This window comes from Lonchura striata, chromosome 18 (genome assembly GCF_046129695.1).
Source record: "Lonchura striata isolate bLonStr1 chromosome 18, bLonStr1.mat, whole genome shotgun sequence".
In the NCBI taxonomy this organism is placed as follows: Eukaryota; Metazoa; Chordata; class Aves; order Passeriformes; family Estrildidae; genus Lonchura; species Lonchura striata.
Window position 1 is genome coordinate 3,775,667 of NC_134620.1, and position 27,150 is coordinate 3,802,816.

Genomic DNA, 27,150 nt, shown 5'->3' on the forward strand with positions numbered 1-27,150 from the left:
GGGAGGAAACCTAAAGGTGTGGCCTGGGAAACCGCTTTTGCAAATGATGCTGTCTCACAAATGCTGGCATTCATTCCTTTCAGCAAACACCTGGGGGGTTTTTCCTTTCCCCCACCCCCCTGAAAACCCATTACAAGTTATTTCTAAGACATATCCAGAATAAAACACCTCGTTTAAAATGCATATGACAACACCACCATGAAGTATATCTATATTTAAATAAATATTTAAAAATATTTTTCCTCCTGTGAATAGTACTACAACCTAAAGAATATGAGCTTTCTAATTTGAGTGTTTTACCTAATCTGTAGCAGATTTGCAACTTATCCACATTCATAGAACTCTAATGTTTTCTGCTGTGTAATTTTTGTGTAATTTATAATTTAGCCAATCTGCTCAAAGAATTTTGAGAAACGCAAGTAGCTGCCAAGACTTGAACCTGATTTATTGAATTACTAAAATCACATAATGACTTTTTAAGCATTCTAAAAAACAAGGAGGAAAAAAATTAGGAAGTAATTACTTCTATGCCAAACACAACACTTAAATGCCCTGGAAGAGAGCAAGGACCTCTTCCACCACTTTCCAGCTCCAGTTTCTCATGAACTGGATTATTTTCATATTATTCACCACATTAATTTTGTTCTGGCAGGCGCCTGTGGTTTCTGACCCATGACTTAGCCATTTCTCACGGGTGACAGAGAGTGAGCAGTTTTCTCTGCAGGGGAAGGTGACCTGGAACCGCACACCACAGACAGAGGCAGCCCGGCTCCAGAGGAAGAGGTCAAAGGCAGGTCAGGCGCGGTTTTACTTTCTGTGGCCGGGCTGGCGCTGCCTTCGCAGGCGCTGCACCCGCTATGGCGGCCCTCGCTCGGCCCTGCGCTGCGGGCGGCCCGGGAGCCCTGCCCGGCTCCGCGGGGCCGCCCTCCGCCTGCCGGGGCCGGGGCTGCCGGGCCGGGGCTGCCGGGCCGGGCGGGGCGCGCCGCCGGCCGGCGCTGCCCCGGCAGCAGCCCCGGCCCCGCTCCGGCCGCTCCCTCCCGTGCCCGCGGCAGCCCCGCGGCGAGCGGCCTCGGCCCGGGGTCGGCCCGGGACACGCTCCCACCCGGGGTCCCCCCGGGGAACGGCAGCGCCGGTGCCGGCAGGGGAGCGCCGGGCGGTCCGGCCGGGGCCCGCGCTCCCTCGCCCCCGCCGCAGCACCTACCGAGAGCGGCGGCGGCGCCTCCGCCTTCATGTGCGACCCGGAACCCACCGGCCGAGGGAGGGGCGGCGGCGGCCGGAACCGGGGCGGGCGGCGTGGGCGGCCCCGGCGCTGCCCGTGCAGGTGTCGCGGCTGTGCCCGGTGGGCTCCGGGCCGGTCACCGCCGCGGGGAACCCGGGGCTGCCGTGGCCGCAAGCCTCGGGGCCCGTGAGGAGCGCGCCCGGGCCGCCACCGGCGAGTAGTACTCCCGGGCCGGACTACATTTCCCAGCGAGCCTCACACCGAGTAGGCAGATCCCGCGAGAGTTGGCGGGGCTCGCTCCGGGACTCCATTTCCCGCGATCCCTCGCGCGCCGGAAGCGGCGGCGCGGCGGTTCCGCGGCGGAGGCCCAGGGCAGCGGCGGGAGGCGCTCCCGGGGGCCGCCATGGACGTGACCGGGCCCGAGACCGACTGGCGCAGCACCAACTTCCGCCAGAAGCTCGTCAGCCAGATGTGAGTGAGAGCCGCGGGCTCGCCGCCGGGTAGGCCGCGCGCGGGCCTCGGCTCCTGCCGCCCGCGGGGCCGCCCCGGGGCCGTGTCCCGGCGTGTCCCGCGGGGCCGTGTCCCGGCGTGTCCGCTCCCCTGCCGGCCCTCCCCGGCCTGGCCGGGTTCCTGCTTCCCGCTGGTTCCTCTCCCGAGGGGGCCTCGTTGCCAGGATTTGCCCAGACCCTGTGCGGGGTAACCGGGGCTGCTCTTTGACTTAATTTTCCCGATCTTCCTTGTCTTTCACTGTCTCCAGCATTCCCGATTTCCTGCCCTGCTTGACACCATCTGGTTTAGGGCCGTGATTTTGCCAGTGTCCTTCAAGTTGTGAAATTTGGCATATTCATCCCTATGAAAATCACTGTCATGGGCTTGTGGCTGACTTTTGGGGGCAAACATGAAATAAAATGCTGGCGGTTTAATGTGAAGTTCAGCTTGTTGCCTTTTCAATTTTCGTGTGTGAAACAATTGCTTTCCTTGAATTACTGTGCTGCTCTGCAGGCTTTTTCTGTTTTTGGAAGGTGGTGAGCACAGAAGTGAAGCACTGTTCATTCTTTCTAAAATAATGTTGGAGTGCTAATTCACGTGTACTTGGAAAGCTTGGTATTCCCTTGTTGATTTTAACAATCAGTACCTAAAACTGGATTGGCTTTTTTATGACATTTGAGTAGTGTGAGTATTTGTGGTTTTACTACAATTAGGGTGCTGTTCCAGAATTAGAGTGTTGCAGTATTCCTTGAAGAAGCATGATGATGTTTGTCTGTCAGAGCCACACAGACTGCCTTGGTGCTCACAATGGACGTGTCACTTTCTAAACTTTCTGTAAAGTCATTAATCTTGTTAGATTAATCCCTTACTTCCTCTCCTGTTCTACTGCTTTGGCAAAACAAGAGTGCCCTTGAATGCTGTGTTGCTTTGAGGACATAAACGTGAGTAAGCACATGCAAACCTAACACAGTCAAACTTTGAGTTTGTATTTGCCCTGCAAACTGTAATGTGTTTTCACTAAGCAGCAAACTATGCTCAAAAATGTTTCAATGGAAGTGTACAACAAGGGATTAAAAAATTACTACTACTGACCAAAAAAGTCTTTAAGCTTAATTGCCAAATGAAGAGATGACAGTAATGCTAAACTTTTAATATGTGCCCTCTGTTTATTTTCTTTTACACAAGTGCACAGATGTCTCTGTAGGATTTCTGTGCTTTTTATTACAGGTGTAGTGACAGTCTTTTTTGGTCACTTCCAGTTTTACAGGGTGGATCAGATATTTGTATTCATGGCCTTGTTCAAAAAGCAAACAAAACTGTTACTGGAATGACTGGGATGAGTTGTTACAGTGACTGCAGCAGACTTTTTTATGCAATTACTGTGTGTTAGATGTCCAAAACCAGCCTGGCCTGGCTCCGTGTGGCACTTGGAATTAGATAAAGCTATCCATAAGTAGAGTTTGTTGAATGACAAATAAAAGCAATTTACTTGCTAAAAAATCTGGAGCTCTCTATGCAACAAGTTCCTATTTCTTTCCAGAAGCTCCCAGCTTTGTCATTACAGGCTGACATAGTAGGTGGAAGATGGAGGTAATTAAATATCTGGTGAATCACCTGAAAGTTTTTGTAATCTGTGGGAAGGTTGTTCTGAGCAATTAGGGAAATACAATCTTAAATGTTTGTGTATCTTTCAGTTCATCCTGCAGCCAAGAGGTGATACTTGTCAAGATAAATGTTAACACATCTTGAACATTAAAAGCATGAAACCATTCACATTACTCATTTCGAGTGCCTCTTTAGAGCTGCTGGATATAGGTGTCTCCACTTGTTGAATTCCACACTTGGATTTTCATTACAACACAGAATTGAAGTTCTCTGTCTTTCAGGAGCGATGTTGTGTGAGTGCCCATTTCAGTGTGGGCAGTGGGTATCCTGAGGAGTGTCTCAGTGCTCCATGTGCATGATTTGGATGTGGACATTTGGGAGAATCGTGCTTTGGATGTCCTGAGTCCAGTACGAGGTGCTGTGGGACTGCAGGGCCAAGCAGATCTTCCATAGAGAGCAGGACTGAGGAAGCCTGAGCTCCAATGGCTGAGGCTGAGGAGCAGCTTTGGCTTCTCCCAGGGTGTTCCAGGGGTCAGCAGTGATGTAGGAGTGTGGATAAATCCTTTTGCTTGCAGGGCACCACTTTATTCTGGCCCTTACATAGCTCCTGTACACACTGGTGCCCTGGGAGTCTCCCTTCTGAAGGCCTTTCCTTAACATGTTTTTAGATGTTGGTATTGCCTGAAGGACAGGTCTGATCTGGGCTGTAAACTCAGTCTGTGGCTGTGTCTGGTTCCTGCCCTGAGAAGGGAATTGTGCTGGGATGTAGCTCAGCTGGTGTGATGGTCCCTGGCTTTGGGAGGTGCTGGCCCTGAATCTCCTTGTCCTGGTGTTTCACTGCAACAACTGATTCACACAGGGAGCTGGGCAGTTTGGAAGAACATGTTCTGCAAGAATTTTCTGTTAGACCAGCTAGCCTGAGTGAGAGGTTGCACATATTTGGGCTGGAAAGAAGCTTCTTAAGAGTGGAGGGGGAATTCCAGAAGCTGGAGTTGGTGCTGAGCTCTGCCTCTTGTGAAACCACAACTCTGAGTGTTCTGCATGAAATCAGAAAGACAGATTTTTAGTGCACATCTACACATTTACTGATGATACATTTACTAAGTGCTTAAAGGTAGGTTGAGGTTGAATTTCTAGTTCCCAAAGTTTTGTAGAGTTGGGTGTTCTGCAAGGAATGTGGTCTGTGCTAAAGTTGTGACTCTTTTTTAGCTGACTGCCCTAGTCTTTTAATGTAACTATTTTTATGTTTATTGCAGTTAAATATGTGAACAAGGAACAAGTTGTGTGTTCTTGTTTCTTCCCAGTCTAAACCTTTATTGGAATGTTAATAAATAGGATGTGGAGAGCTTGGAGTGGCATTTTCAGTAATGCAGATGTAGTCACAATAATTCATCTTTCATGTTCTATAATGTCAAGAGGAAATGATCCATATAAAAGCAGATAATTTCTTTGCTGTGGATTTTTTCCAGGTTCCTGATACCATATTGATTACTGTCTCTATCACATCCCCTAAGTGCTACTTAGTCTGTAACTACCAAGCTGCTTTAAAAAAGAACAGGTTTGGCAGGGAAGTTTCTGAGAATGACCGTGCCTAGAGGATTGGAACAGAACTTCACTTGGCTGAACTCCTTGTTTTAGGATGGCTTTCTTTGCATCTTCCATAGTTTAATTGGTTGCTACTCTTTGATGTACTGAGAATGCCCCTTCTTTTCCACTCATGTCCCCTCCCACCCTGCCCATGGCTGCACCTCTCCTTCCTCTGTCCCTAATCCATGCTCCTACTCATTGTCCTCACTCACTGGTTCAGCCTCTGTGCCTTTGGGCAACCTATATTTTGTTTTATTCTTCCATCTTATGTTTAGGGAATTCTTTTGGAAAATCCTGATGCTAGGAATTTTAATCTCGTTGTTTACTAAACATGGATTACATTAATCCTGCCATTTAGTTTTTCTCAATTAAGTCCTGGTATTTTGTCAAAATAATACATCAGGCAGTAAAATTATGACTTGTTTAGCAGTTGGTCTTGAATTCTGCAAAGAATATTTGTGTTGCCTTTTAGAAGTTAGTTGGCTTTTTTCTCCATTATTTGAAGAAACTTTATAGGGTGGCAGTTTTAAGTAATACGTGGTGGTGATTTGGTTTGGTGGGGTTTTTTTGTTTGTTTTGTGGTGGATATTTGGGTTTTTTGTTTCCTTTTAATCTATAAATGAGAGAGGGGTAAAAGCACAGACCTTTCTAACTACAGGAAGTATTTGTAATACCCTCAATTAAAATCCAGCCTTGTTTTTTTTCATCTTTTTTTTTTTCAGTGAGGAAGCCATGAGGAAAGCTGGTGTTGCCCATAACAAATCTAGCAAAGATATGGAGAGCCATGTGTTTATGAAGGCCAAAACAAGGGTAAATCTCTATTTGCTTCCAGAAGTTATTGAGTGTCAAAAGAAGTTTGGAATTAATTGCAGAAATAGCAAAGCCAGTGCACTTAAGAATACAGATTTATTTGAGATTTTGATTTATATGTGCTGCTTCTTTTACCTTGAGGGGAAGTGAGGAGTTCTGCATCCAGCAGATGCATCAAACTGGCCTTAGTGCAAGACAGCTTTGCTGATGCTGCAGTGTTTCATGCACATATGGAACCACACTTTTCTTACCTGAATGTCTGTATGTAGTGAATTGCATGAAATTTCCTTTACCTACAGTGTAGCACCATTCCAGTTTGGTGGTCAGAAAAACCAAGGATGTCAATGGAAAGGCTCTGAAAAGAGTAACCCCAAGGGAAGAGCTGTGGTCTCTGTGAAAGTCTGGCTGTAATGTACAATTCTGTGCTCTTATCAAAACCTAAACTTCTTCCCTGGAGCTGTGTTGTGAGAAATTGGATACTGTTCCTGTCTCCAAATGAGCCATGTTTGAGATAGAACCTGTCTTGGTGCAAATGTTACAATGCTGATGTCACAAATCTGCACCCACTGTTGGCATCCTCCCTGCTGGGTTGTTTCATGGGCAGGAAGGCTTGTCTCAGCCCTCTGCAACTTCCTACAAATCATAAAGCACACTAAGAAAATATTTCAAGGAATATTTGTCTTTTCACTTCTGACATTTCTGTCATGTTAATTTTCCAAGTTATTAATTTACTTGTATTTGTAATATGAATTTAGCTTTAGAAAAGTTACAGTGGTACAAATGTGGTATAATTCAAGGACTTAAATAATTGTGTGCAGAGTAAGCAGGTTCTGTCCTTACAAAAAAAGGAATTATAGTGGATAAGAAGTGGAAAATGATGTTGGTTTATAATGCTTGCATTTTGTGGTCCTGTTAGTGTGGCTGTCAGGAGGTTCTTTCCTGTGAATTTTGTGGTTTCTTGGTGTTCTTGTACCATCAGCCCCAATGACGTATTAGTGAAAATATTCCTGGTTCATAAACAGGCTGTTCTTGGAAGTGAACTGCTCTGAAAAGCCCACACACATTGTAGAGTAAAATCCAGTATGTTGAGGAAGAATACTGAAGAACCAGAAAGTAATGGTTTTTGTGTTTTCATTTCTTTTGCTAAAATACTCATTTTTCACCTCTAGGAGGAGTATCTTTCTCTTGTGGCCAGGCTTATTATCCATTTCCGAGATATTCGTAAGTAATTTTTTAGTTTTGGTTTTATTTTCTTCTCAATTGTGGTTTCTCATTGAAGCATCATAAAAGGGAAAAAAATAAAGTAAATTTTAGGGCTTTGTGTGTGATTCTGCATGTGATTCTTAAAAAACTGCTTTTAAAATCTTCCTGTAGTATACATGTCTAATTTATAAATACTATTTCTTTTACACATCATCTATATTTGAAAAGTAATTGAGAAATTATTTAAACTTGCTACTTTTCCTCCTTCCTAAATTTTTCTGTATCTTTGCTTTCCTTCCATTTTTATATAGAATTCTGATTACCAAATTGGCTTAGGTTAATGTATTTTATTAGAGCTACAGTAGATAGTAGGTTTTTAAAATTTATTTTTAAAACTATGATTTGAGTATATTTTTTGTAGAGGGTATATCCAGAAGGTCAATGTGACAATATTAACAAAGATGATTAATATTTTTTTTCTTTGCAGACAATAAGAAATCTCAAGCCTCAGTCAGTGGTAAGAGTTCCTTTTTTGTTGCTGTTTTCTTCCTTCCCTGTACTGTCCTTTTCTAAATAGAACAGCTTAGACATCAGGGCTGTGGTCACTGAGAGTAAAGCATCTGTGTGTTCCCCAGCTGGGATATTAAATGGTGCTGGAGTACAGGAGGGGAAGCATGACAGTCTTGGAGTTGTTCAGTGGTGAGGGAGACAGGCTTGGCCAGTGCTTTGGGTATAGCACAGCAGACTTGTTTGTTCCCCTGTTTGTACTTCTGTCAGCTCACAGCAAGAAGGTTCGTGAAAGCACAAGAGTGATGGAAAATAATCTCTTGCTGAGCAGCCCAGGTTCCTGTCTGTTGGCTGCTGTGGCTCCCCAGGTCTTGCACCAGAGGCAGAAATATTTGTGGGGCCATTTGGTGAGCTTAGGTCTGATCCTGGCTTCTGCCTGTGTGCTAATTCTCACTGCAGTGGATGTTAGGGACATAGTATGGTCCTATGGTTTTATCCCTACAGCCAAATGTGCACTCCGTGATTGATTAAAATGCAGTCTGGCCTGCTGGAAATTATTTTATAAATACTCCTAAGAAAGGTGGTGTGTGTTCTGTACCTGGTCAATATTGCTTCTGTACCCCGTGTTGTGTTTTGACCTTTTGAATTGTTTTTTTCTCTTTAACGTCACTTTTCTGTGTGCCCAGGATTCAGATTGTGATATGTTTTGGAAGGCATAAATTAATTCAGTGCATAATAACAGTGATGTTAGAGGGGGAACTGTATGGCAAAGTACATCCTCTGGTCTGAGCATTGCTTCTCTGACTTGAGGAGGAAGATTCACAGTAGGACGCTCTTGGTTTTTGAGGTTAAAAGCTTTATATCCTCATGGAGTTTTGTTGGCAGCTTGTTTTGACTTGTGTATAAAATTGGAGATGGCTAATAAGTTCCTTTTCTCTGATGTATTTAAAATCTGTGTGTAACTTCATGGCACTAGAGCACTTTAAATCATCTCTCTCTCTTTACAGAGAGGCAGAGATGTGCCAGAAGCCTCACAAGCAGGGCAGTGAATCTGAGTTTGTCAGGGTATTGGATCTAATCATGGCCCGAAGTTGCCAGATCAGAGTGGATGATGGAGAGCAGGGGATTCTGGAAAAGCAGTTGCATGGCTGGCTGCATATCAGTGTCTGTTTTCTTTGCAGATCCGATGAATGCCCTGCAGAATCTAACTGGGGGTCCCGCAGCAGGGGCGCCTGGCATGGCCATGGCTTCCCGAGCTCAGGGGGCACCAATGAGTGGCATGACAGGCCTTGGTCCGATGGCACAGCAGATGAGTCTCCCAGGGCAGCAGCAGCCTCCTGGAACCTCGGGAATGGCCCCTCATGGGATGCCTGGTGTCTCTACAGCTACTCAGCAGAGTAAGTGTTTGGTTTGTTTCCACCACTGAAGTTGTTCAGCTTTTCATTAATAAGGCCTTTGCCCAGGGAAAAGGTGCTGAAGAGATACCATGCTTCTGACTAAATCAGCCAAGTGACCTGGGGAAAGAACTGATTACAAGTACTGCTACCTAATTGGATAAATGTCTCCCTTAGTATGGCCAACACAGTGTAGCTGTTGTATGAGCAAATTCTCCTTTCATCATGTCAGCTTCAGAACATTGCTTTTGTACAGCTCACCTATGTTTTCCATGGTACAGTGCTTCCTGCTGGTGACCTCAGTGCACATTTCTTCCTGCACATTTTCACTCTACTTACTCTCAATGGAGGAGGAGTGAATTACAAGTTGGTAGTACAAATTGTAATTAATTCTGCTGTTAATGTGCCCTATTCATTTGGAGAAGCAAAAGTATATCCTGCTAAGGAAGGACATTAATTAATCTCATGTCCTTTGGGTATCATGTTTTAAGTACAGTCTATCTTCTCTTCAGCCCAGCTTCAGCTTCAGCAGATAGCTCAGCAGCAACAGCAGCAGCAGCAGCAATTCCAGCAGCAGCAGGTGGCCCTGCAGCAGCAGCAGCAGTTCCAGGCCCAGCAGTCAGCCATGCAGCAGCAGTTCCAGGTGCAGCAGCAGCAGGCAGCGGCCGCTGCGGTGGCGCAGCAGCAGCAGCAGCAACAGCAGCAGTTGCAGGCTGTCCAGCAGCAGCAGCAGCACATGCTGAAACTGCAGATGCAGCAGCAGCAAAACCAACAGCAGGTGATGACATACAGCTACCATGGCAAATGTGATCAGTGTGCTGGCTTGAAAGCAAACCAGTGGGAGATCCCAAGTCAGAACTACAATTTAATGGGAAAATTAAAATAAAATGCAGTTGAATTAAACCACTGCCAGATTTAGAACAGGAGCTGACCCCTGTGGGTCAGGGAGGTGGCTCAGCCCCATCCCAGGGGGGCTCAGCCCTCCTGCAGTGCCAGCTGTGCTTCTGCTGGAGCAGGATCTGCACAAGGGGGGAGTTTTCCTCTGGAGCTCCAGGGCTGGGGGAGATGGGCCTGGGCTCCTCTGGGAATGCAGGGGGAGGAAAGCTGCTCCTCTGGGAATGCAGGGGGAAGAAAGCTGCTCCTCTGGGAATGCAGGGGGAAGAAAGCTGCTCCTCTGGGAATGCAGGGGGAAGGAAGCTGCTCCTCTGGGAATGCAGGGGGCAAAGGCTGCTGTGCTGTTCCCAGGTCAGATTGGATCCAGGTAGGAATGCTTGGCTCCTCCCCTGGGTAGAGCATCTCCCCATGGATGATGGAATTTTCTCAGCCATGCAGGGACACTCAGTGGCCATGGACAGCAGAGATCTCCTGGAGGGATGGTTGGTTGTGGAGGAGATAAAGAGCACTGCCCTACCCGTTTTTAACAGATGGTAATAGAATACACATATTCGGTTACATCTTGCATTGTAACCTATGACAATCAGTTATTTGTCAAGTGAGGCTTGGCTTGTGTGGAACTATCAGCTCTGCCTGTTAATTAACACATTTCCACTTTAGGGAAGGGCTTCAGGTTAGATTGGCAAGTTAATTGACAGCAGTATATCACATGCTAGAGGAAAAGCTTTACAGATGTTTTGTTGCTTTCTTCTGTCATAGCAATAGAGAATGAAAATCTTTGTCTCTTTCTTTTTATAAATGTCAGGATAATCTTTCATTTTGACAGAAATTGGGAAAGAATAACCCTTGAATTACTCTACCAATAGTGGCTGTTTTGTCATTGTGTGACTAATGTGTTGCCACTTTAAAAAATGTGTATATATACATGTATATATATATATATGTATAATATCCTTAGGTACTAAAGCAAGGGGGGAAACTTCAGCTGTCATATTCTTGTGCAGTTTTTGGTAAGGGGTGATTACAGTATCTGTATCTGAGCTCATTTGTACAGGAGAAGCTGATGGACTTCACCTTTGATTTTAAAAGTTATGGGAAAGCTTCTAAGTGGAAATACAGGCTATTTAACCATTTAGGGTTGAGATATACAAGGATGAGTGGATAAAAAGGTTATGATTTCCCTTTGGGCTTAAAACACCAATCTGAGGTATTAGGATTCTGTTTACTTTTGGTTTATGCTATAAAAGTAAGTGTGGTGTTGCATTGCTGGAAGCTTTAACATCCTGGCTTTTCCTGCTTTTCAGATGCAGCAGCAACAGCAGCAGCAGCAACTGCAACGGATTGCTCAAATGCAGCAGCTGCAGGCTGCACAGGTCATGCAGGCACAGCAGCAACAGCAGCAGCAACAGCAGCAGCAGCAGATACCACAACAGATACAGCAGCAGCCACCTCAACAAGTCATGCAACAGCAGATGCAACAGATGCAGCAGCAGCAACAGCAGCAGCAGCAGCAGCAACAACAACAACAACAGGTTGCTCAGGCACAGCAGTCTCAGCTTCCACCACAGTCCCAGCCTCAGCCCCAGCCCATGGTATCTCAGCCTCAGGCAATCTCAGGACAAATTCCCAGTCAGGTTATGCCTGTCACTCTCACACCACAGCAGTTAAAAGCTATGCAGGTATGGGCTAGTGATCAGCTGGTTATGTCCATCTAGAGAAATAAAACATATCCGACTCTTGCTAATAATCAAGTAGGAAAACCATAACTTTTAAGAGCTCTGCAGTTAGCAAGTACAGCGTGTTTAAAGGTTTATATCTGGGCCTGCCAGTAGAGAGCAGTTTTTTCTTAAGAGTTTTGGAAATCTATGGAAACCATTGATGCAGCTGATATTTAAAAATTATCTCTTGTCTCATTCTTGAATGGACAAGTGAAAAAAAGAAAAAGAGACATACTCTGGTTAAAGAAAAATTACCTTAATGCAGTTTGCTTTTCTAGAACATGAGCAAATGCCTTGAAGTGTTCTAGACTGCAGCCAATGTTAGCTCTCTGCCATGCTGGCTGTGCTTCTGCTGCCATGTTGGGAGGTTTTGGTCACAGTTTAATCCTGCCTTGAAGAGAAGGTGGACAAGACAATGGTTTTACTCTGTTGAATCTCTTGGTGGGTCATCCTCTTAATGGTGCAGCTTTTTGAAGTGTTAAAGAGTATTTTTTATCTGGGCTGCATAGGTTACTGTTGCACCAAAGCTCAGACCTGTTTTTCTTTGGGCCTTACTGGGGAGGAGTGTCAGCCACACTTCAGAAATGGATGAGTTGATACCTCCACTTTGTGGTCCTACCAGCTAAGCTAGGAGTAGTTAATGTCATGATTGTCACACCTTCAGATGTAATGAATTTCTAAACATTTGAAATGCTGGTCATTGGTAGGCTTGCGAAAAATTTAAGTGTTATTATTTTTATATATAAGACTTGATAGTAGAGGTAAGAAGTGCAAGAAGTTGTTGAATTGGGTGGACAGTCTGTGGGAAAACTGTTGTAAATGTTTTAAACATGGGAACTTGTTTTCACACAAAAAACCCCAATTTTAGTTGGTGAGGCTGGTCTTGTCTCCATACTCCTTTTAATGAGCATCGTCAATGCAGTTGAAACAGGAGTGTCATACCCTGCTCAGGTATGTGTGTTTACTTTGGGTTTTGTTCTCCTGCTCTAGGTAAGAGCTCAGCTGGTGCAGCAGCAGCAGCAGCAGGCAGCAGCAGCAGCAGCAGTGCAAGCAGCTCAGGCCCAAGCTGCTCAGATGGGAGCTTCAGGGCAGGTAAGGGCCCAGGGGCCAGTGGCACAGGTCACAGGCCTGTGGCAAGTGCATGCTAGAGATGAGCATGGAGTTGGGTTTCTGGTGGTTCCTGGTGAGGGTCTGACATTGGTCATCCCCTGCATAAAGGGGACATGGTCTTCTCTGCTGTTTCTCCTTTGCCTGGAGTCAGAGGCAGGATTTCATTGCCCACCTCTCTGTGCATGCTCTCTGTCCCAAGTAGGTACGAGTGTTGCCTGTACTGACACAGGAATGCACATGAGTAAGGTGGTCTCCTGTGGGCACACTACAAGTCTGACTGTTGGTACCTGGAGTGTATCACCTCTTCTTTCATTAAACTCTCCTAGGTGACTGCTTTGTTGTGTAAACTGATTTCTGTACTGTGAATCTTTGCCTGCTATCTTTAATCACGTGTGATTTACCTCCCATCTTCATGTATTGACTATAAAAAAAAATTAGTATAGATGATGAAATCTCTCTGCACTCTCCTGTCAGTCCTTTCATCTTTCATTCTTCTTCTGAGTGAAATGGGCCGTAGATCTAGATGCTCTTGTTCTGGATGTGAATTGTGAAGAACAAATGGTGTGTGTCACAAGTGCAGAGTTACATTAAAAAAAGAAAGGTGCTGGGTGAAAGCTTGTTGTCTAACATGGTTTTTTTATCCTGCAATATACACCTGTAGCCTCAGTGGTTGTTTCTTGATGTGTGTCTGGTATGAAGGAGACATGGGGAAAAAAATGGGGAATGGCTTGAGCTGAACCTCTTATCCCATTTTCCACAAAAATATGGAAGTCTTTTGTGGCTTACCTGTGTAATGTTTCATATAGAGGCATTTTACAGACATGGGTAAGTACAAATATCACCACTCTGTAGATTAATAGAGAGGCAGACAGATGAAATGAGGCTGACTAGGACTAATGGCAGAATTCTTTTTGCATACCCAGACATTCCATGTTTTTCAAGCACCATTTTCCATTCAGTGCACAAGTAATTTTATAGATTCAGTAGACTTTGACAGCAATTGCTTCTCCTATGTGCATCTCCAAGACTTGTATCAGGGATAGTGTCTTGTACCATGGTAACTCTCAGCTGGCCACATCCTTGTTGGTGTGGCCAAGTTCTGTTTCTGAATTGCTCCTTTGGCTTGTGTCAATGTAACACAGGATGTAAAAGCTAGGCAGTGGTAAGTACAGTTGGGACAGTGCCGGCAGCAATGCAGAATTCTCTTTCTACAGTTGAAATGTGAATTAAAACTTGTTTGTTTCTTAAATAATTTCCAGGTGGGAGCTGCAGGGACTTAGGCTGACTGGAAGGAGACTTTTTCCCTTGTTGCTAACTTTAGTGGTGCTCTTTTCAACTCTGAAGCAGATGGACTGTGTTTATGTAGAGTCAGCTTAATTCTTGCCCCTTTAGTGACTTCATGTGCCAGTGGCTTAACAGCACAGTGCATTTGAAAAGCTTTGGGTGATACCATGGTTGACAGCCAGTTTTGTATTGCAGCTTTATCCAGTCCTGTGTGGGGATTGCTCTATCTAGCACACGTGGAGTTGGAATATTCCACACACAGGCTTTATTCCACTGATGTTCATGCCAGTGCAAGATGAGTCTACCAAAATTCACCTACCACTATGAAGTCCAATAACTAAGTGGGTTTCTTGTACTTGTCTAAATATTTTCTGTATATAATAGGCTTACGATTGTGGCTGTATATAATATTACAATGCAGCTTCAGTGTTGAGAGTGTGTAAGGATTTTCTTTACTTTATAAGAAGTGTCTTTTAAGACTAGATTTTTGCTTTCTATTTAGTACATTTTTCAGTAGCATCAGCATTTTTAATAGATCTGCCTTGATTTCTTTATTTGGCTCAGGGAAGCTTTTTCTTATAAACAAGCCGTATCCTAATCTTTGCTTGTTACATTTAAACTTAGTCTTTAAGGGCTTTCAAACTGGGAATTTTGCTTGCTGTGTCTGCATTTTTCCTTTTCCATAAAGTTTCTGTAAATCCTTCCTCCATAAAAGGAAAAGCAGTCCCAGTTTAAACATGTGAGAAGTTCTTCTCTGAAGTTATAAAGACACCACACAGATCAATGTTACCCTGCTGCAGTCCTTGTGGGCATGTAACTCCCAGGGAAGCTCACAGCAGTAGTGTCCCAGCAGCCAGAGACCTACACAGAATGCTTGCAGCACCAAGGAAAAAGATCTGTAATCAACTGCAGTTAAATATGAGGAAAGTTAAGTCCCTGTTCTGGTGCAGTTCCTTCAGGTGCTCAGAATGCAGAGTGGCTGATGCTGATTGAAAATTGGAGCTGCCTTTAGTGCAGTGGTAGTGGCACTGTATGTACCTGTGCTCACCAGAAGCTGTGTATTTATGGAACGCTCAATGTTTGGATGTTAGATAAAAGAAATTTACAGGTTCTGGATTCTATTTGTTCTATTCCACTTCATTTTTATAATATAATGGGATTTGTAGTTTAGTTTGGAGGGAGATCTTATTGCTCTCTGATTTATCTCAATTTACAGAGTCTGGAATTTTACCTCGTAAGAATCAATTTCACTTGTGGAGGAAGATATGTGTTCAGTTAAAATCTTTCTCAAGAGTACTTAAATATTTCTGGTTGTCTTATTTTATGAGAAGAATAACTCCTTTATGGACATATTGCTTTGGAACCCCCTTTTCTGATTCCTTTATCAAAGGATCATGGGTTTTGTAAATATAAATGAGCTGCAGAATGGGGGAAAAATAGATTGCTTTTGTTAAGAGAGTGGAATTGATGTCATGTATAAATTTCCTTTACAGAGCACACACTTAAAAGAATACAAGAACCTCTAACCCAAAATTGTAAGCTTGAGCACTTGTTTGACCAACCACAATACTATAAACAGCTGAAAGCCTTTGAATTGGAGTTTGTCATGCTGGTGTTCAGTGGTTTGCCAGACACTTAACCTGTGGATATTCTTCTAATTTCCTTTGCCTCAGTGGAAGTAATCTAAATCTTCACATTTTGGTGGTGTGGCTTCAGAAACACGGCCAAGATGGGACATGTGGATCACCATAACATGCCTGGGATTCCACAGCTCCAGAGATCTGTGTGCATTCACGAGGGTCTAAGATGGGGTGATTGTGCCTGAAAGGATATTCCCCTCCCACCCCAGCAATTTCCCCCTTTGTTTTGGTTTTGTTAGGGTTATGTTGCTTCACCAGCTCTCATGTTGACACTGTAGCTCTTCACTGCACCCCGTAGCATCCACTTGTGCTCTGTGGCAGGGCTGGGTTGTTGTGTTTGCTCTGGCAGCTGCTGCATGCTGTGTGTGCACGTGTGCATGTGTGTGTGATGTCTGAGGCACTCCCCTTTGTTCCCCTTTTGAAATCCTGTCTCTGACCATCCCTCTTTGCCTGGATGGAAAGGGACTGCATTGCTCTGATGTTGTGAACTAACAGCTGTGCTGAATTTGACACTATTTTCTTTATCAGTTATTGCTTTCCTTTTTCAGTCTTGCTATGTTGTATTTAATTTTATTTATTTTTAACAATTGTAAGCACATGCATTCTTTGACTTTCTAGAGATGTGTTGCTGGCTGCTTCAGTCCATTTACATAAACACCCAGCAGGAATGCCCCAAACCATTTACAGGAAGGAGACTGCATAATCTCTTAGGGTAGTTAGGATTTTATAGGTTCCTTGGTAACATGTAAGCCAGGAAAAAAAGGTAGCCCAGAGAACTTTACTGTAGATCTTTGAAGTCCCAAACAGAAGCTCTTTCACTGTAAAGTAAAAGACTAAGTAAATCTACCAAAGCTACCTGAATACTACCTCAAATATATGCTGTATTTGTTGTAAATTCTCTGTATGTGAGGTAATATAAAATTTTATAGCAGAGGGCTATACAGATATAAAAAATTAAATCTTTGTGGCTCATGCAGGCTGATGGTTTTGAAAGGTCTTTTTAGACACTGCAGAGCAGCACAGTCCTAATACTATTTTAAAACAAAAATTGATTCTAATGCTGACCTTTATCATTTACCCTAAATTATTGTACTTTAGGGTGTACTCGCCCTATACAGCTGGAGAATCAAAAAACTTGAGGAAGATCATGGACTCAGAAAAATATAGTAGTAGAGGAATAGGTGTTTGTCTAAATGATGGTAATTTAAAAAGTATACTTGACTTAGTGTGTGGGTTTTAAAAGGGAGGAAATAGATTTTTTCAAACCTGGAAGTCCTTTTTGTTGTGCATAGGTTTGCCCTCTGTGGAGCAGTGCACTGGCAGCTGCTGTTGAGCTGTCTGTGAGTGTCCTGTACTGGGGGCATGGCCAGAACTGCCTTGGAGCCCACAGTGGGGGAAGGCACACCAGAAACCTGTGGCATTATAGAGCTGCTTAGATGGAGAGCTCCTGACAGCAGTCTCTGAGTACTTATTTCCAAGAATTTCAGAATTTCAAGATGTCAGGAAAGATTTAGGAAAGGCCCTTCATGGAAATGACAGGATAGTCAACCCTTGACCCACAGATCTGAGGCTGTACATGGGCTCTGTCAGGATACCAGGAGTTCATGAGGTGCTCTCTGAAAATGGATAGGAGGAGTATAAAAAGGATAAAGTTGGATTTCCAAGCCAGCAGGTTAGGTTAACCTTTAGAGAAAAGCTCACTAACCTTCCCTTCACGCTCCCCCTCCCCAGTTCCCGGAGGCTGCATGTGCTTCTCATCCTGCCAGTGCACTGCATTTCTTGTTTTGCGATTACTTTTGTCTGTTGTCCCTCTGTCCTCAAAGATGATCACCGCACCCATGGCCCGAGGTGGGATGCAAATCAGACCGCGGTTCCCGCCTACCAGCGCGGTGCCTGCTACACCACCGAGCTCCATGCCCTTGGGCGGACAGCAAATGCCACAGGTATTTACTGGGTCACAGCACATTGTGTCAGCAACTGTGCAACGCTTCACTGCCTGCTGCTGCCTTTCCAGCAAGGGGACTGCTCACTTTTGCATCAAACGATGAACTTTCTGCCTTACTCAGGCTGTTGGTGTGTTTAGGTTGTGTTTTTTAAGGATTCTTTTTCGGTTTAAGTAGTAGGTTTTCTTGGGATATCAAATAAAGCATTTTAAAAGTGGGAGAGATCTTTATTTTAACATTTAAAACTTTGCTGTGTTCAGAATTGATTCATGACTCAAATTAAAGGTCCACACTCACAGAGGGTGCATTTCTGAGTGGTGCAACTCAGCACTGCAGTGTACCTGGCTGAGTTGTGTCCAGGACCTTGCTTGGCCTATGTTCATGCTCTGTACAGGTGCTTCTTGTGCTTTGGTAAACTTGGCTCATTCCAGTTTGAGCAGCTTCATGGCATGGTATCAGGGACCCAGAAAAATCTGAGCTGTTCTTTTCTTTCATGGCTGTGTAGGAGGAATTGCCAGAAGGATTCCACTAGTACCTGCATCAGAGAAGATCCTGTGTAGGCAGGCTGGCAGCTCCTATCCAGCTGTTGCTGGAAAATGCATGAGGTCAGAGCACTTCATTTCTTCTCAGGAGTTTGCAAAGGTAGTGACAGTGACCAGAAAGATTCTGCAGCCCTAGGCAAACACACCTGTTGTCATTTCTGGTTGAAGATGGATGGTGATTGCAATCCAGGACAGTGTGTATCTGTTAACTGACACAGAGTCAGAGAGCAATTTACTTTGTGTCACTGTAGCAGTTAATATTGACTGAGATAATCATCTCCCATTTCAAATATCCACAATATTTGAGGCTTTCCCATGGATATTTAAGTATTAGTTTTGCTTCTGTTTAATACTTGACTCATAGCAAAAGGCTTGTAGTTCAAGCATTCAGTGCCATAGGGTGACTTTTGAGCACTGCCATTGTTAGTGAGGAGCTGTGAGTTCTCACACCACTGAACTGCTCCTCAGGAAGTGCTGTCAGGAGCATGCCAGGGGTTCTGAAAGTGATGGAGAGGCTGAACAACAACTGGTCAAAGCAGAAGAAGAGAAATTTTTCATGAGCAATGATTGTAGTGAAAATGGCTCTGAAGCAGGTGCTGGGATCAGTGAGTGAGTCATGGTTTGCTGGTGGCTGGAAGCAGATTTTGGAGGCAGTCTGACCTGCCATATAACTGACAGCTCTGCACCAACATGAGTCTCTAGTATTATCTGCCAAAACACTTTGTTCAGGCTCTAGGTAGGTAAGAAATAAGAAGTGTTGTCATTTACATCTCTTAATTTTATGAAATGCTAAACTGCTACTGCCTGCTGGGTATAACTTTCTGGCCATCAGAGCCCTTGCAGCTGTTCACAGTAGGAATGAAGGGCTGTAGCAGATTTGTGGTTATTAATCACTCATTTAAGAGCATGTCTTCTCCTTGACTGTAGAATCAAAATCCATTTAGATGTGGTGATAGGCAGTTCAGGGTGTATTTTCTCTTTAGAAAAGAATCCTGGTGTTGTACTGAAGAATGCTTTTCAACAGAAGGACCAGATACCAATACCTTGTGGCTATTTATTTTTATCCCATAAGACGAAACAGTCTGGCCTTTTTTATCACAATACTCATTGGATTCTCCAGTGAGTTTATTTGTTTGGTTGGGGTTTTTTGCTTCTTACAGTCTTTTCAAACAAAACAAAAAATTACTGATATGAGGTTTTATTCCACAATCACCTGGTGTTTTGATTTGCAAGAGAATTAGAGCTGAGAGCCCTTACCAGCCTTATCTCCTGAGTGCTGTGTGGTGCCTGAGTCTCAGCCAAATGAAGGTAGAACTCCTAGCTGGGTTTGTCTTCCAGGACAGTGTGCTCTGAACACTAACAATAGCTTTGGTTTAGTGGATGTAAATGCAAACTTCTATTATGCAAGCCTAAATACCTTTTGGGCAAGACTGCAGAAAATTAGAGTACAGTGTCATGGTCAGGTCACTGAAGAGTCACAGGGCAAATTCATGCTCAGTGGGCTGTAGTAGCTGTCCATGGACATGCTTTTATGTGCAGAAATTCATATCCCTCAGTGAAAAAATGCCTACTTGGATTTCCTTGTGTCTGTTGAAGATGCAGGGTATGTAAATGATCAGCAACCATGGCTTAACTCTGGAGCTGAATGAATTCAATGGAGTTAAAACTCTGGAGGAGGGGGTTTTTGTCTTTTGGGTTCATAGCTATTTTTGTAATGTGTTTATTTGATTTTCTTTTTTTTTTTTTAAGCCTTCTTTTTACTCAGAGTCAGCTGCAAAGAGCATTCCCTAGAAGTTGAAATTTCATTAAATTGTTACAATCTTAATCTTTATCCTACAAACAATGTAGAAACCTAAGTCTGAAATAATCTTTAAACCTGTTCTGAAATGATGTAGCAAATGAACTGCAGTCAAAGAAAACCAAGGCAGTAAGTTCAGAACTGCACACTTCTGAATGCTTGTTTTTGAAAATGGCATCATTTTGCTAACTATTAGGCATTGGCCTTTGCTGTTCTGAAATGAAGGTGGCAGAGAGCAACCTGGAGAGGAGGAAATCTGCCTGTGAAAGTATTTGGATGAGGAGGGGTAGTGCAAAAGAATTCAGTTCATCCAGTGCTTATGTGCACAGTAAATGCTGCATTATCCTTTTCTTCACTTTCTGCAGGATTTGTAAATAATTGTAAATAATGTCCTTGGTGCTGAATTACACACAGAAACTTAAATTTGTCAGAAAACCTAATGAAATCTTACTCCTTCCTTCGCAAAACACAAGGATTTAAGTATTCAGAAGTCCTTTTTTGTAACAACTTGAGACACTTAACAGGAGCCTGATTTTCAGGAAGTGATGAACCACTCCAAGTGGTGTTAGTCTGACTTGATGAAAAATAGGTGCAGTGTCCACATGGGTAAGTTCTGAATCACTTGCTGTCTAATAGCACATTAAATAGACCTGTGAAGGATCAGGGAATGCTCTTTGCAGTGTCCATCCTAGGCTTCTTTCAAACACAGTGTCTGCAGGAGGCAAACTGTGCTTTTCAATCTCAGAAATGCTTCCCCAGCTGTTGAGGAGAGACATGCTGTTAAAGAATCCACCTCCTTTGGAAAAAAGAAGCCCAGTAGCTGTTGATTATGGAAAAAAGGAAGATATTGTATAATTTCAGCCTCATTTGTTCCACGTATTAACTCTGTGAGAGGTTGCAAAGGTGCTGGGGTCATTGAAGATTGAAAAAACATCATAGTATGTCAGGCTGCATTTGGTTTTGAACTATTCTGTAATGGGTGATAAACTAGTATCTTCAAGATTAGTAGTTTTGCACTGAGCTGGGGGATTGATTGTGCCTTTTTGGGGGGAATGTGACCTTTTGCACAGCTGCAGTGGGATGTACCAAGCAGAGCATTTCCTGATGTAGTCAGTGTGTCCATGCAGAGGTAGACAATGCAATACCTTTCAGTGTGCTAGGTATCATGTTCTCTGCATACAGGTGGGTTATTTAAATGGATATTTAACAAGAGAGTGAAGGACAGCACCAATCTGCAGTGCCTGGGACTTGTGGATTTCTGGAACCTTTGCTTAAAAATGGTTTAGACTGAGGGAAAGAGTTGTTAATTCAAAGAGGCTAATCAGAGACTTACAGAATGGACACATAGGTTAAAGAACCACAATCTATTGCCTCTGCAGGCTAATTCCATTTATCTTTGTACTTATTTACAGCCTCAAGTCATAGAACTCTCTCCATGTACCTTGAACAAATGTGATCACTCAATATCTGCATTACTATCCCATGCCTCTGCCATTGCACAGGTTTTCTTGTTTGGTTTTAAGGGATTAAGAGGAAAAATTGTATTACAACAATGTGAGAAGTTGCTCAAATTTTGGTGTTCATCTGGCTCTAGCAATATAGAGTATACAGAATAAACTTAGTTGTTTGGTGCTCTTCTGGAAATTCTCTTACTTGCCTTTTTGTCCTTTAGGCACACCTCATCATTCTCCCAAGGTCAGGAAGCTACTTCACTTTTTTTCCTCCCAGCTGTTTAGTTTGGAGTTTCTGTCCCCACCCAGATTTTCAGAACTCAGTATTTAAACAATATGTTGGTGATTTGGCTTACCTAATTTTTTTCTTTCTTCTTCCTAAAGAAAACCAGTTGAGAAGCTGCAGCTGAGTCTGACAGACCTTTGAAGACTATAATTAAAATGTCTAAATAAGGAGGGGGCTTTGACTCTTAATTATCAAGTGGGAAATGTCTTTTCTTCCTGCTCTTCTTTAGTTCTAATAAAGTACAGGTTTTTCACATGGCACTTCCAACATTTTAATTGCAACATGATGTTTTGGGCAGTGAATAATAATTATACAATTAATTCAAGCTATGTGCAGTTTTAATGGTTTCTGCTGAAGTTGGTAAGATTTACTGGCCTGAGAGCTTCAAGAGTGATACAGGTGGGAGTGTCCTCATGGGGGAAAAAGGAAATTAATGTTTTCATTTCTTGTAGGCCGGAGGATACATTTCTCTCCACAGGTAAAGCCTTTTAGTTAGGTTCCCATGCTCCGCTCCCTTTTGTTGTTGTTGATGGCATCTTTTCCCACATTCCAGGTCAGCCAGAACAACATCACCATGATGTCATCCCCATCTCCTGTCCAGCAGGCTCAGACACCCCAGTCCATGCCTCCACCCCCGCAGCCCCAGCCATCCCCTCAGCCAGGCCAGCCAACTTCCCAGCCAAACTCAAATGTCAGGTGAGCCCCACTGCAACTTCTGAGCACTTCTGTCAATGCTGTCAATGCCCTAAGTGTGAGGTTCTCAGAAACATTTAATAACCTTACTCTGTTTCCTTTGAAGTGAATGAATTTTAATACCAGCTCCACTGGGAGCACAGGTGAGGAGACAGTGTTGAATTCACTCTAAAACTCACATTTCACATAAAGAATCTGTGTATGAAATCTCACCAGGGCAGAACTACAGAAAGCCATAATGATGCTTATTAAAATCATACCTGCTAACAGGCTGATGATACTTCCTTGTCAGATTCTGGCAGGTTTAATTTTGTGTTTATTTTTCAGCTCTGGCCCTGCCCCTTCACCCAGCAGCTTTCTCCCGAGTCCATCTCCACAACCATCACAGAGCCCAGCAGCTGCACGAACACCTCAGAACTTCAGTGTCCCATCCCCAGGTCCTTTAAACACTCCAGGTAAATAATCTCAGAGTTATACTGCAAACCATGGGTTGGGCTGTGTTTTGGTAACTGTAAGAATTCCTGGGAAACCTGTTATTTTTGGCACAGTGTAAACTTGCAAGAGCTCTAGGTAGCAGCTGGCATTGCAGGTAGTGAACATGTCACATGCACCACATAACACAACTGCTTGGATTCCCAAATCAAAATCCACTGAAACCTCTTTTCTCATCATGAACTGTCTAATGGGTGTACTCTGGCACTTGGCACTTCCCTCCCAGGCAGAATAAGCAGTTGGTGATACTATCAGTGGAGGTCACATACTGCCTCCTTCTATACCAATATTGTGTGCTTTACAGATAGGAAAGGACCCACTTAGCAAAAACTGCTGTGAATTTTTTGTGTTTAATGCTTAAAGTATCAGAGTGAAGGCAAAATAAAGACCTAGAAAATGGGTATTCTTCACAGAACTTCGCAGAAAAAAAATGTGTTAAGTGGGAATTGCTCTTCTGCCCATAGAACATGTTATTTCCAAACAGAAACTAGAGATTGGGCAAGCACTTAAACTATGGAGGGTATGGATTTGACACAAGCTACACTGAGAGTGCCACATTTCAGATCAAGGTTCTGAAATGTGAGAATAATGTTCTGCAGTATCTTTTATCACCCTGTGACATGCAGTCTTCCTTTTTGCCAGGAAATCCAAATTCTGTCATGAGTCCAGCCAGTTCTGGTCAGTCAGAGGAGCAACAGTATCTGGAAAAACTCAAACAACTCTCAAAATACATCGAGCCACTCCGGAGGATGATCAATAAAATAGATAAAAATGAAGGTGAGGTTTCCTGTATTCCATGCATTTATCTGTCAGCTCCTTTATCTGCTGAAAAAAAGCAATACTTTGTCTTTTGTAATGATTTCTCTTCCAGGGATTAAGAATGTCAGAGCTATTCTTTCTTGCTTCTAACTAAAGACTGTAGTGTGAGGAATGGGCAAAGCCTTTATCCTTAAATTCTCATCAGTTTTTTATTTTTATTTCTGATGGTTTTGAAACATGTAGAGTTCATGCTTTGGATATACTTGGGATTAGATGAAAGATCTTTAATCTTTACTACTTCCTTTAGTATTGGCTCATGTTTTTATTTTTGACAGTGCTGTATTTCTGTCTGCAAGAATGGAAGCTTTTCTTGTAGTCAGTGTTTGTTTTTCTGATACTGTTTCAGATAGGAAGAAGGACCTGAGTAAAATGAAGAGTCTCTTGGATATCCTGACTGATCCTTCCAAAAGGTAAAATTTCCTGTCAGTTTTCCCAGCTATTCCAGAAATCTGCTCTTAGCCCCCAGCCCTGTTGCCACTGAGGCTGTCCCTGGGGCTCAGCAACACTTCAGCTGAAGTGCCTGCTTGGTGGGTGATGTGGGTGAAATTTCTCCTCTTCCTCAGGTGCCCCTTGAAGACGCTGCAGAAATGTGAAATTGCTCTGGAGAAGCTGAAAAATGATATGGCTGTGGTATGTAATGCTTTGGGCCAGCAGAGATAAGCAACTCATTCCAAAAGGTCTTAAGGCTTGGCAGGATCATTTTTACAGTTTTTATTACTCATCCTGTTAAAACTTCAATTGGACAAAATAAGAGAACAGGAAAAAGGGACAAGCATTTACTTCATGTAAGTCACCTGTGTGTATATTTTAACTGAGTTTCAATTTCTTGTGCTCTGTGCCAAGACTTGAATAATTCTTTGGACTGTGGCTATTTCAGGACAGCCTTCCTAAACCAAAACTGAATATGTTGGGGTTTGTTTTTTTGCTTTATTCCTCCCTTAATGTTCCTGTGTACAATTTTGAGAGTCATTTGCATTTCATGCCTTGGAAGTTTACTGCTATAAAATTTTTCAGACTCAAAACAGTAGATATTTCTATTTCTGGTGGCGATTAAAGGAGAAGGTGCTTCTGTTGTGTTTCAGCCTACCCCACCACCTCCCCCAGTGCCCCCCACCAAGCAGCAGTACTTGTGCCAGCCCCTCTTGGATGCTGTTCTGGCCAACATCCGCTCCCCAGTCTTCAACCATTCCCTGTACCGCACGTTCATGCCGGCGATGACGGCGATCCACGGGCAGCCCATCACGTAGGTACCACGGGCTGCTGCCTGCCCAGAGCTCCTCCCGTGGGCAAAAACGCTCTGCAGAGACCACTAAAACAACAGATGGGTTTATGGATGGGGGTGACCTGTACCTTTTTACCTTTTTTCACGTGTGAAATAATTAACAAGGCCTTTTGCGGGCTGTGCTGTACGCAGGGCTCCCATTGTTTCCCCTCGGAAGAGGAAATATGAAGAGGATGAAAGACAGACCATCCCAAATGTCCTACAGGGAGAGGTTGCAAGATTAAATCCTAAATTCCTGGTGAACCTGGACCCTTCACACTGCAGCAATAATGGCACAGTTCATCTCATATGCAAGCTAGGTAAGAAGAAAGGGGGAGATGTGCAGTCTGGTTCCTTCTTGGGGTTCACAGGCTAGAAAGCAAGTTCAGCTATGCACTAAAAGTCTCCTGTATGACAAGAAATGCTCTGCTCTAATGGAAGTGTGTTTGCCTTTTAGATGACAAGAATCTTCCAAATGTCCCACCACTCCAGCTCAGTGTTCCTGCAGACTATCCAGACCAGAGCCCTCTGTGGATAAAGAACCCCAGACAGTATGGTATGACATTTGCTGGGCACGTGCATGTGGCAGTCGTGGGGAAATGTGAACACCTAATGTTGCTCTTTTATTTTAGTGTTTTTCATATGATTTTTATGGCAACATCCTTTATCTGTTATCTCTTTTTTCTCCAGCAGCCAATCCCTTTTTGCAGTCAGTGTATCGATACATGACTTCCAAACTATTGCAACTGCCAGACAAGCATTCAGTCACAGCTCTCTTGAACACCTGGGCACAAAGCATTCGTCAGGCCTGTCTCTCTGCTGCATAACAGCTCACCTCCTGCAGCACGAAGCCAGAAAAAAACTCACAATCAGCAGCTGGCCTCTTCCACATGCCACTGGAAAACCACAGAGTGGGGAGGTTACTTCAGAAGAAAGAAGCCTTACGTTGTTTTGTTTCTAGGTTGTCGGGTTCACTAGAGAACCTGATGTTAGACTTAGCTTTCATGCTTTCTATCTTCTGCCTCTGTGGACTTTTGCCAGCATTTTCAGATATACAAAATGTGTATATATGGTTCTCAAGACTGTATTTAGGATGAGTTTTTATTGTCTTCTTAGAGAAGAAATTATTTGTGGACTTCCATCAGGGAGTCTGTTATAAGAGGGGGCAGGGAAAAATGTCCTAATTTGCTTCAAAATCTGCTCAGTGCCAGTATTTCTTTCACACTGTATGTTTTGTGACCTATACTGCCCCAGAAATAAATGAGCTGCAACTCGAATGTGCTTGCAAACTTGCCAGTAGGTGCAGGAAATCTTTTTTACTATTAGCTTTGCCCAGAGATGGGATAAATTACATCCTTTTAAGAAAGGCATCCCTCAAATATGTGAGATAAATCTGCATAATTATACTTGGGGGTGGGAATGTGGAACCAAACAGAGGAAAAAAGGTTTCATTTTATAAAACCTTTTATAGCTTATTTTAAATGCAACTTTGTATAAACGGTTTTTGGTTAGCATGGACCACCTTTCTCACTCCAACAGAGTAAGGGTGATGAGAAAGAGATACTCATGTGCACACTGACTTCCTCTATAAATTCAGTAAATGTGTACATACAGATGGGGGGGGAACCAACAGTATAAAGGCCAGTCCAGCAGGTTTGTAGCTGCATTTCTTCTTTTCAGAGTCTTTGTGAGGCACCTGGCTTCCAGTGGGAGTTAATGCAGTGCACTGAAAATGTTTCTATATTACATCAGTTTGTTAAAACAAAAAAGGCAAAAAACATCTCAGGAGTAGAACTGACAACTCATCCATCGTGCCTTTGACAGTGATGGGCACTCCAGTCAGTCATCAGCTGCCTTACTGTTGGCACTTTGAAAACGTTTGCCACAAGTAACTCTAATGCATTTTTCATATTTTCCCATGTGTCTAAGTTGCTCCTTTTTAAGTTCCTGGTGCAGGAGAATTTCAAATATCAAATGTTCCAATTATATCCTGCCCCATCTCTCTCTGTAGTGTGCAGCAAAATTTAAAGAGTAGCTGGGCTCTCTTACAGTAGTGTCAAGAAATTGCTGTGACCTCTGTAAATCCATGTGGTGTCATCAGTTTTAGGATGTTTTTAAATATGGGTACTTAGTAAGCACTGACTGAGGCAGCAGAATGCTGTCAGTATTTTGTACATGAGCAAATGCATTATCTGTTTGTTTCTACTGTAATAAATTTAATATTATTCCTGTGTTGGATGCTAACATTGTACTGCTCTTGCCCTGTTAGAGCACCATGGGATGAGGGCTGCTGTGTTCTGTAGTAGGTGAAAACTCACAGGCTTTGAAGGTTAGGGAACAAAATCATAAATGGTTCTGTGTCTCAGGCACCACATCCTTCCCGTCCTCAGTGAACTGGAAGAACT

General features: G+C 43.4%; 1 protein-coding gene across 3 annotated transcripts; it reads left to right on the forward strand.

Annotated features, from left to right (window-relative positions):
• The first annotated feature begins 1,501 nt into the window (after positions 1-1,501).
• Positions 1,502-26,989, forward strand: MED15 (mediator complex subunit 15). 3 transcript variants are annotated; one of them, XM_077787127.1, is made up of 18 exons: positions 1,502-1,690; positions 5,623-5,710; positions 6,880-6,931; positions 7,401-7,430; positions 8,602-8,817; positions 9,327-9,592; positions 11,013-11,387; positions 12,417-12,518; positions 17,284-17,403; positions 22,034-22,176; positions 22,501-22,628; positions 23,308-23,442; positions 23,831-23,894; positions 24,048-24,114; positions 24,567-24,727; positions 24,899-25,065; positions 25,203-25,301; positions 25,439-26,989. In XM_077787127.1, exons 1-18 carry the CDS (start codon positions 1,623-1,625, stop codon positions 25,570-25,572), a joined length of 2,415 nt encoding a protein of 804 aa, XP_077643253.1. In that variant the 5' UTR covers positions 1,502-1,622; the 3' UTR covers positions 25,573-26,989. The 3 variants fall into 3 exon arrangements, with proteins under 3 accessions (XP_077643253.1, XP_077643252.1, XP_077643254.1); XM_077787126.1 differs by having other exon boundaries at positions 1,503-1,690; positions 25,436-26,989; XM_077787128.1 differs by lacking the exon at positions 17,284-17,403 and having other exon boundaries at positions 1,507-1,690; positions 25,436-26,989.
• Positions 26,990-27,150: the final 161 nt, after the last annotated feature.

Coding starts and splice junctions, on each gene's coding strand:
- MED15 (XM_077787126.1), top strand. CDS start 1,623: ATGGACGTGACCGGGCCCGAGACCGACTGGCGCAGCACCAACTTCCGC. Junction 5,711..6,879: donor TTATGAAGGCCAAAACAAGG/GTAAATCTCTAT, acceptor TTTCACCTCTAG/GAGGAGTATCTTTCTCTTGT. Junction 22,177..22,500: donor CAGCCAAACTCAAATGTCAG/GTGAGCCCCACT, acceptor TTTATTTTTCAG/CTCTGGCCCTGCCCCTTCAC.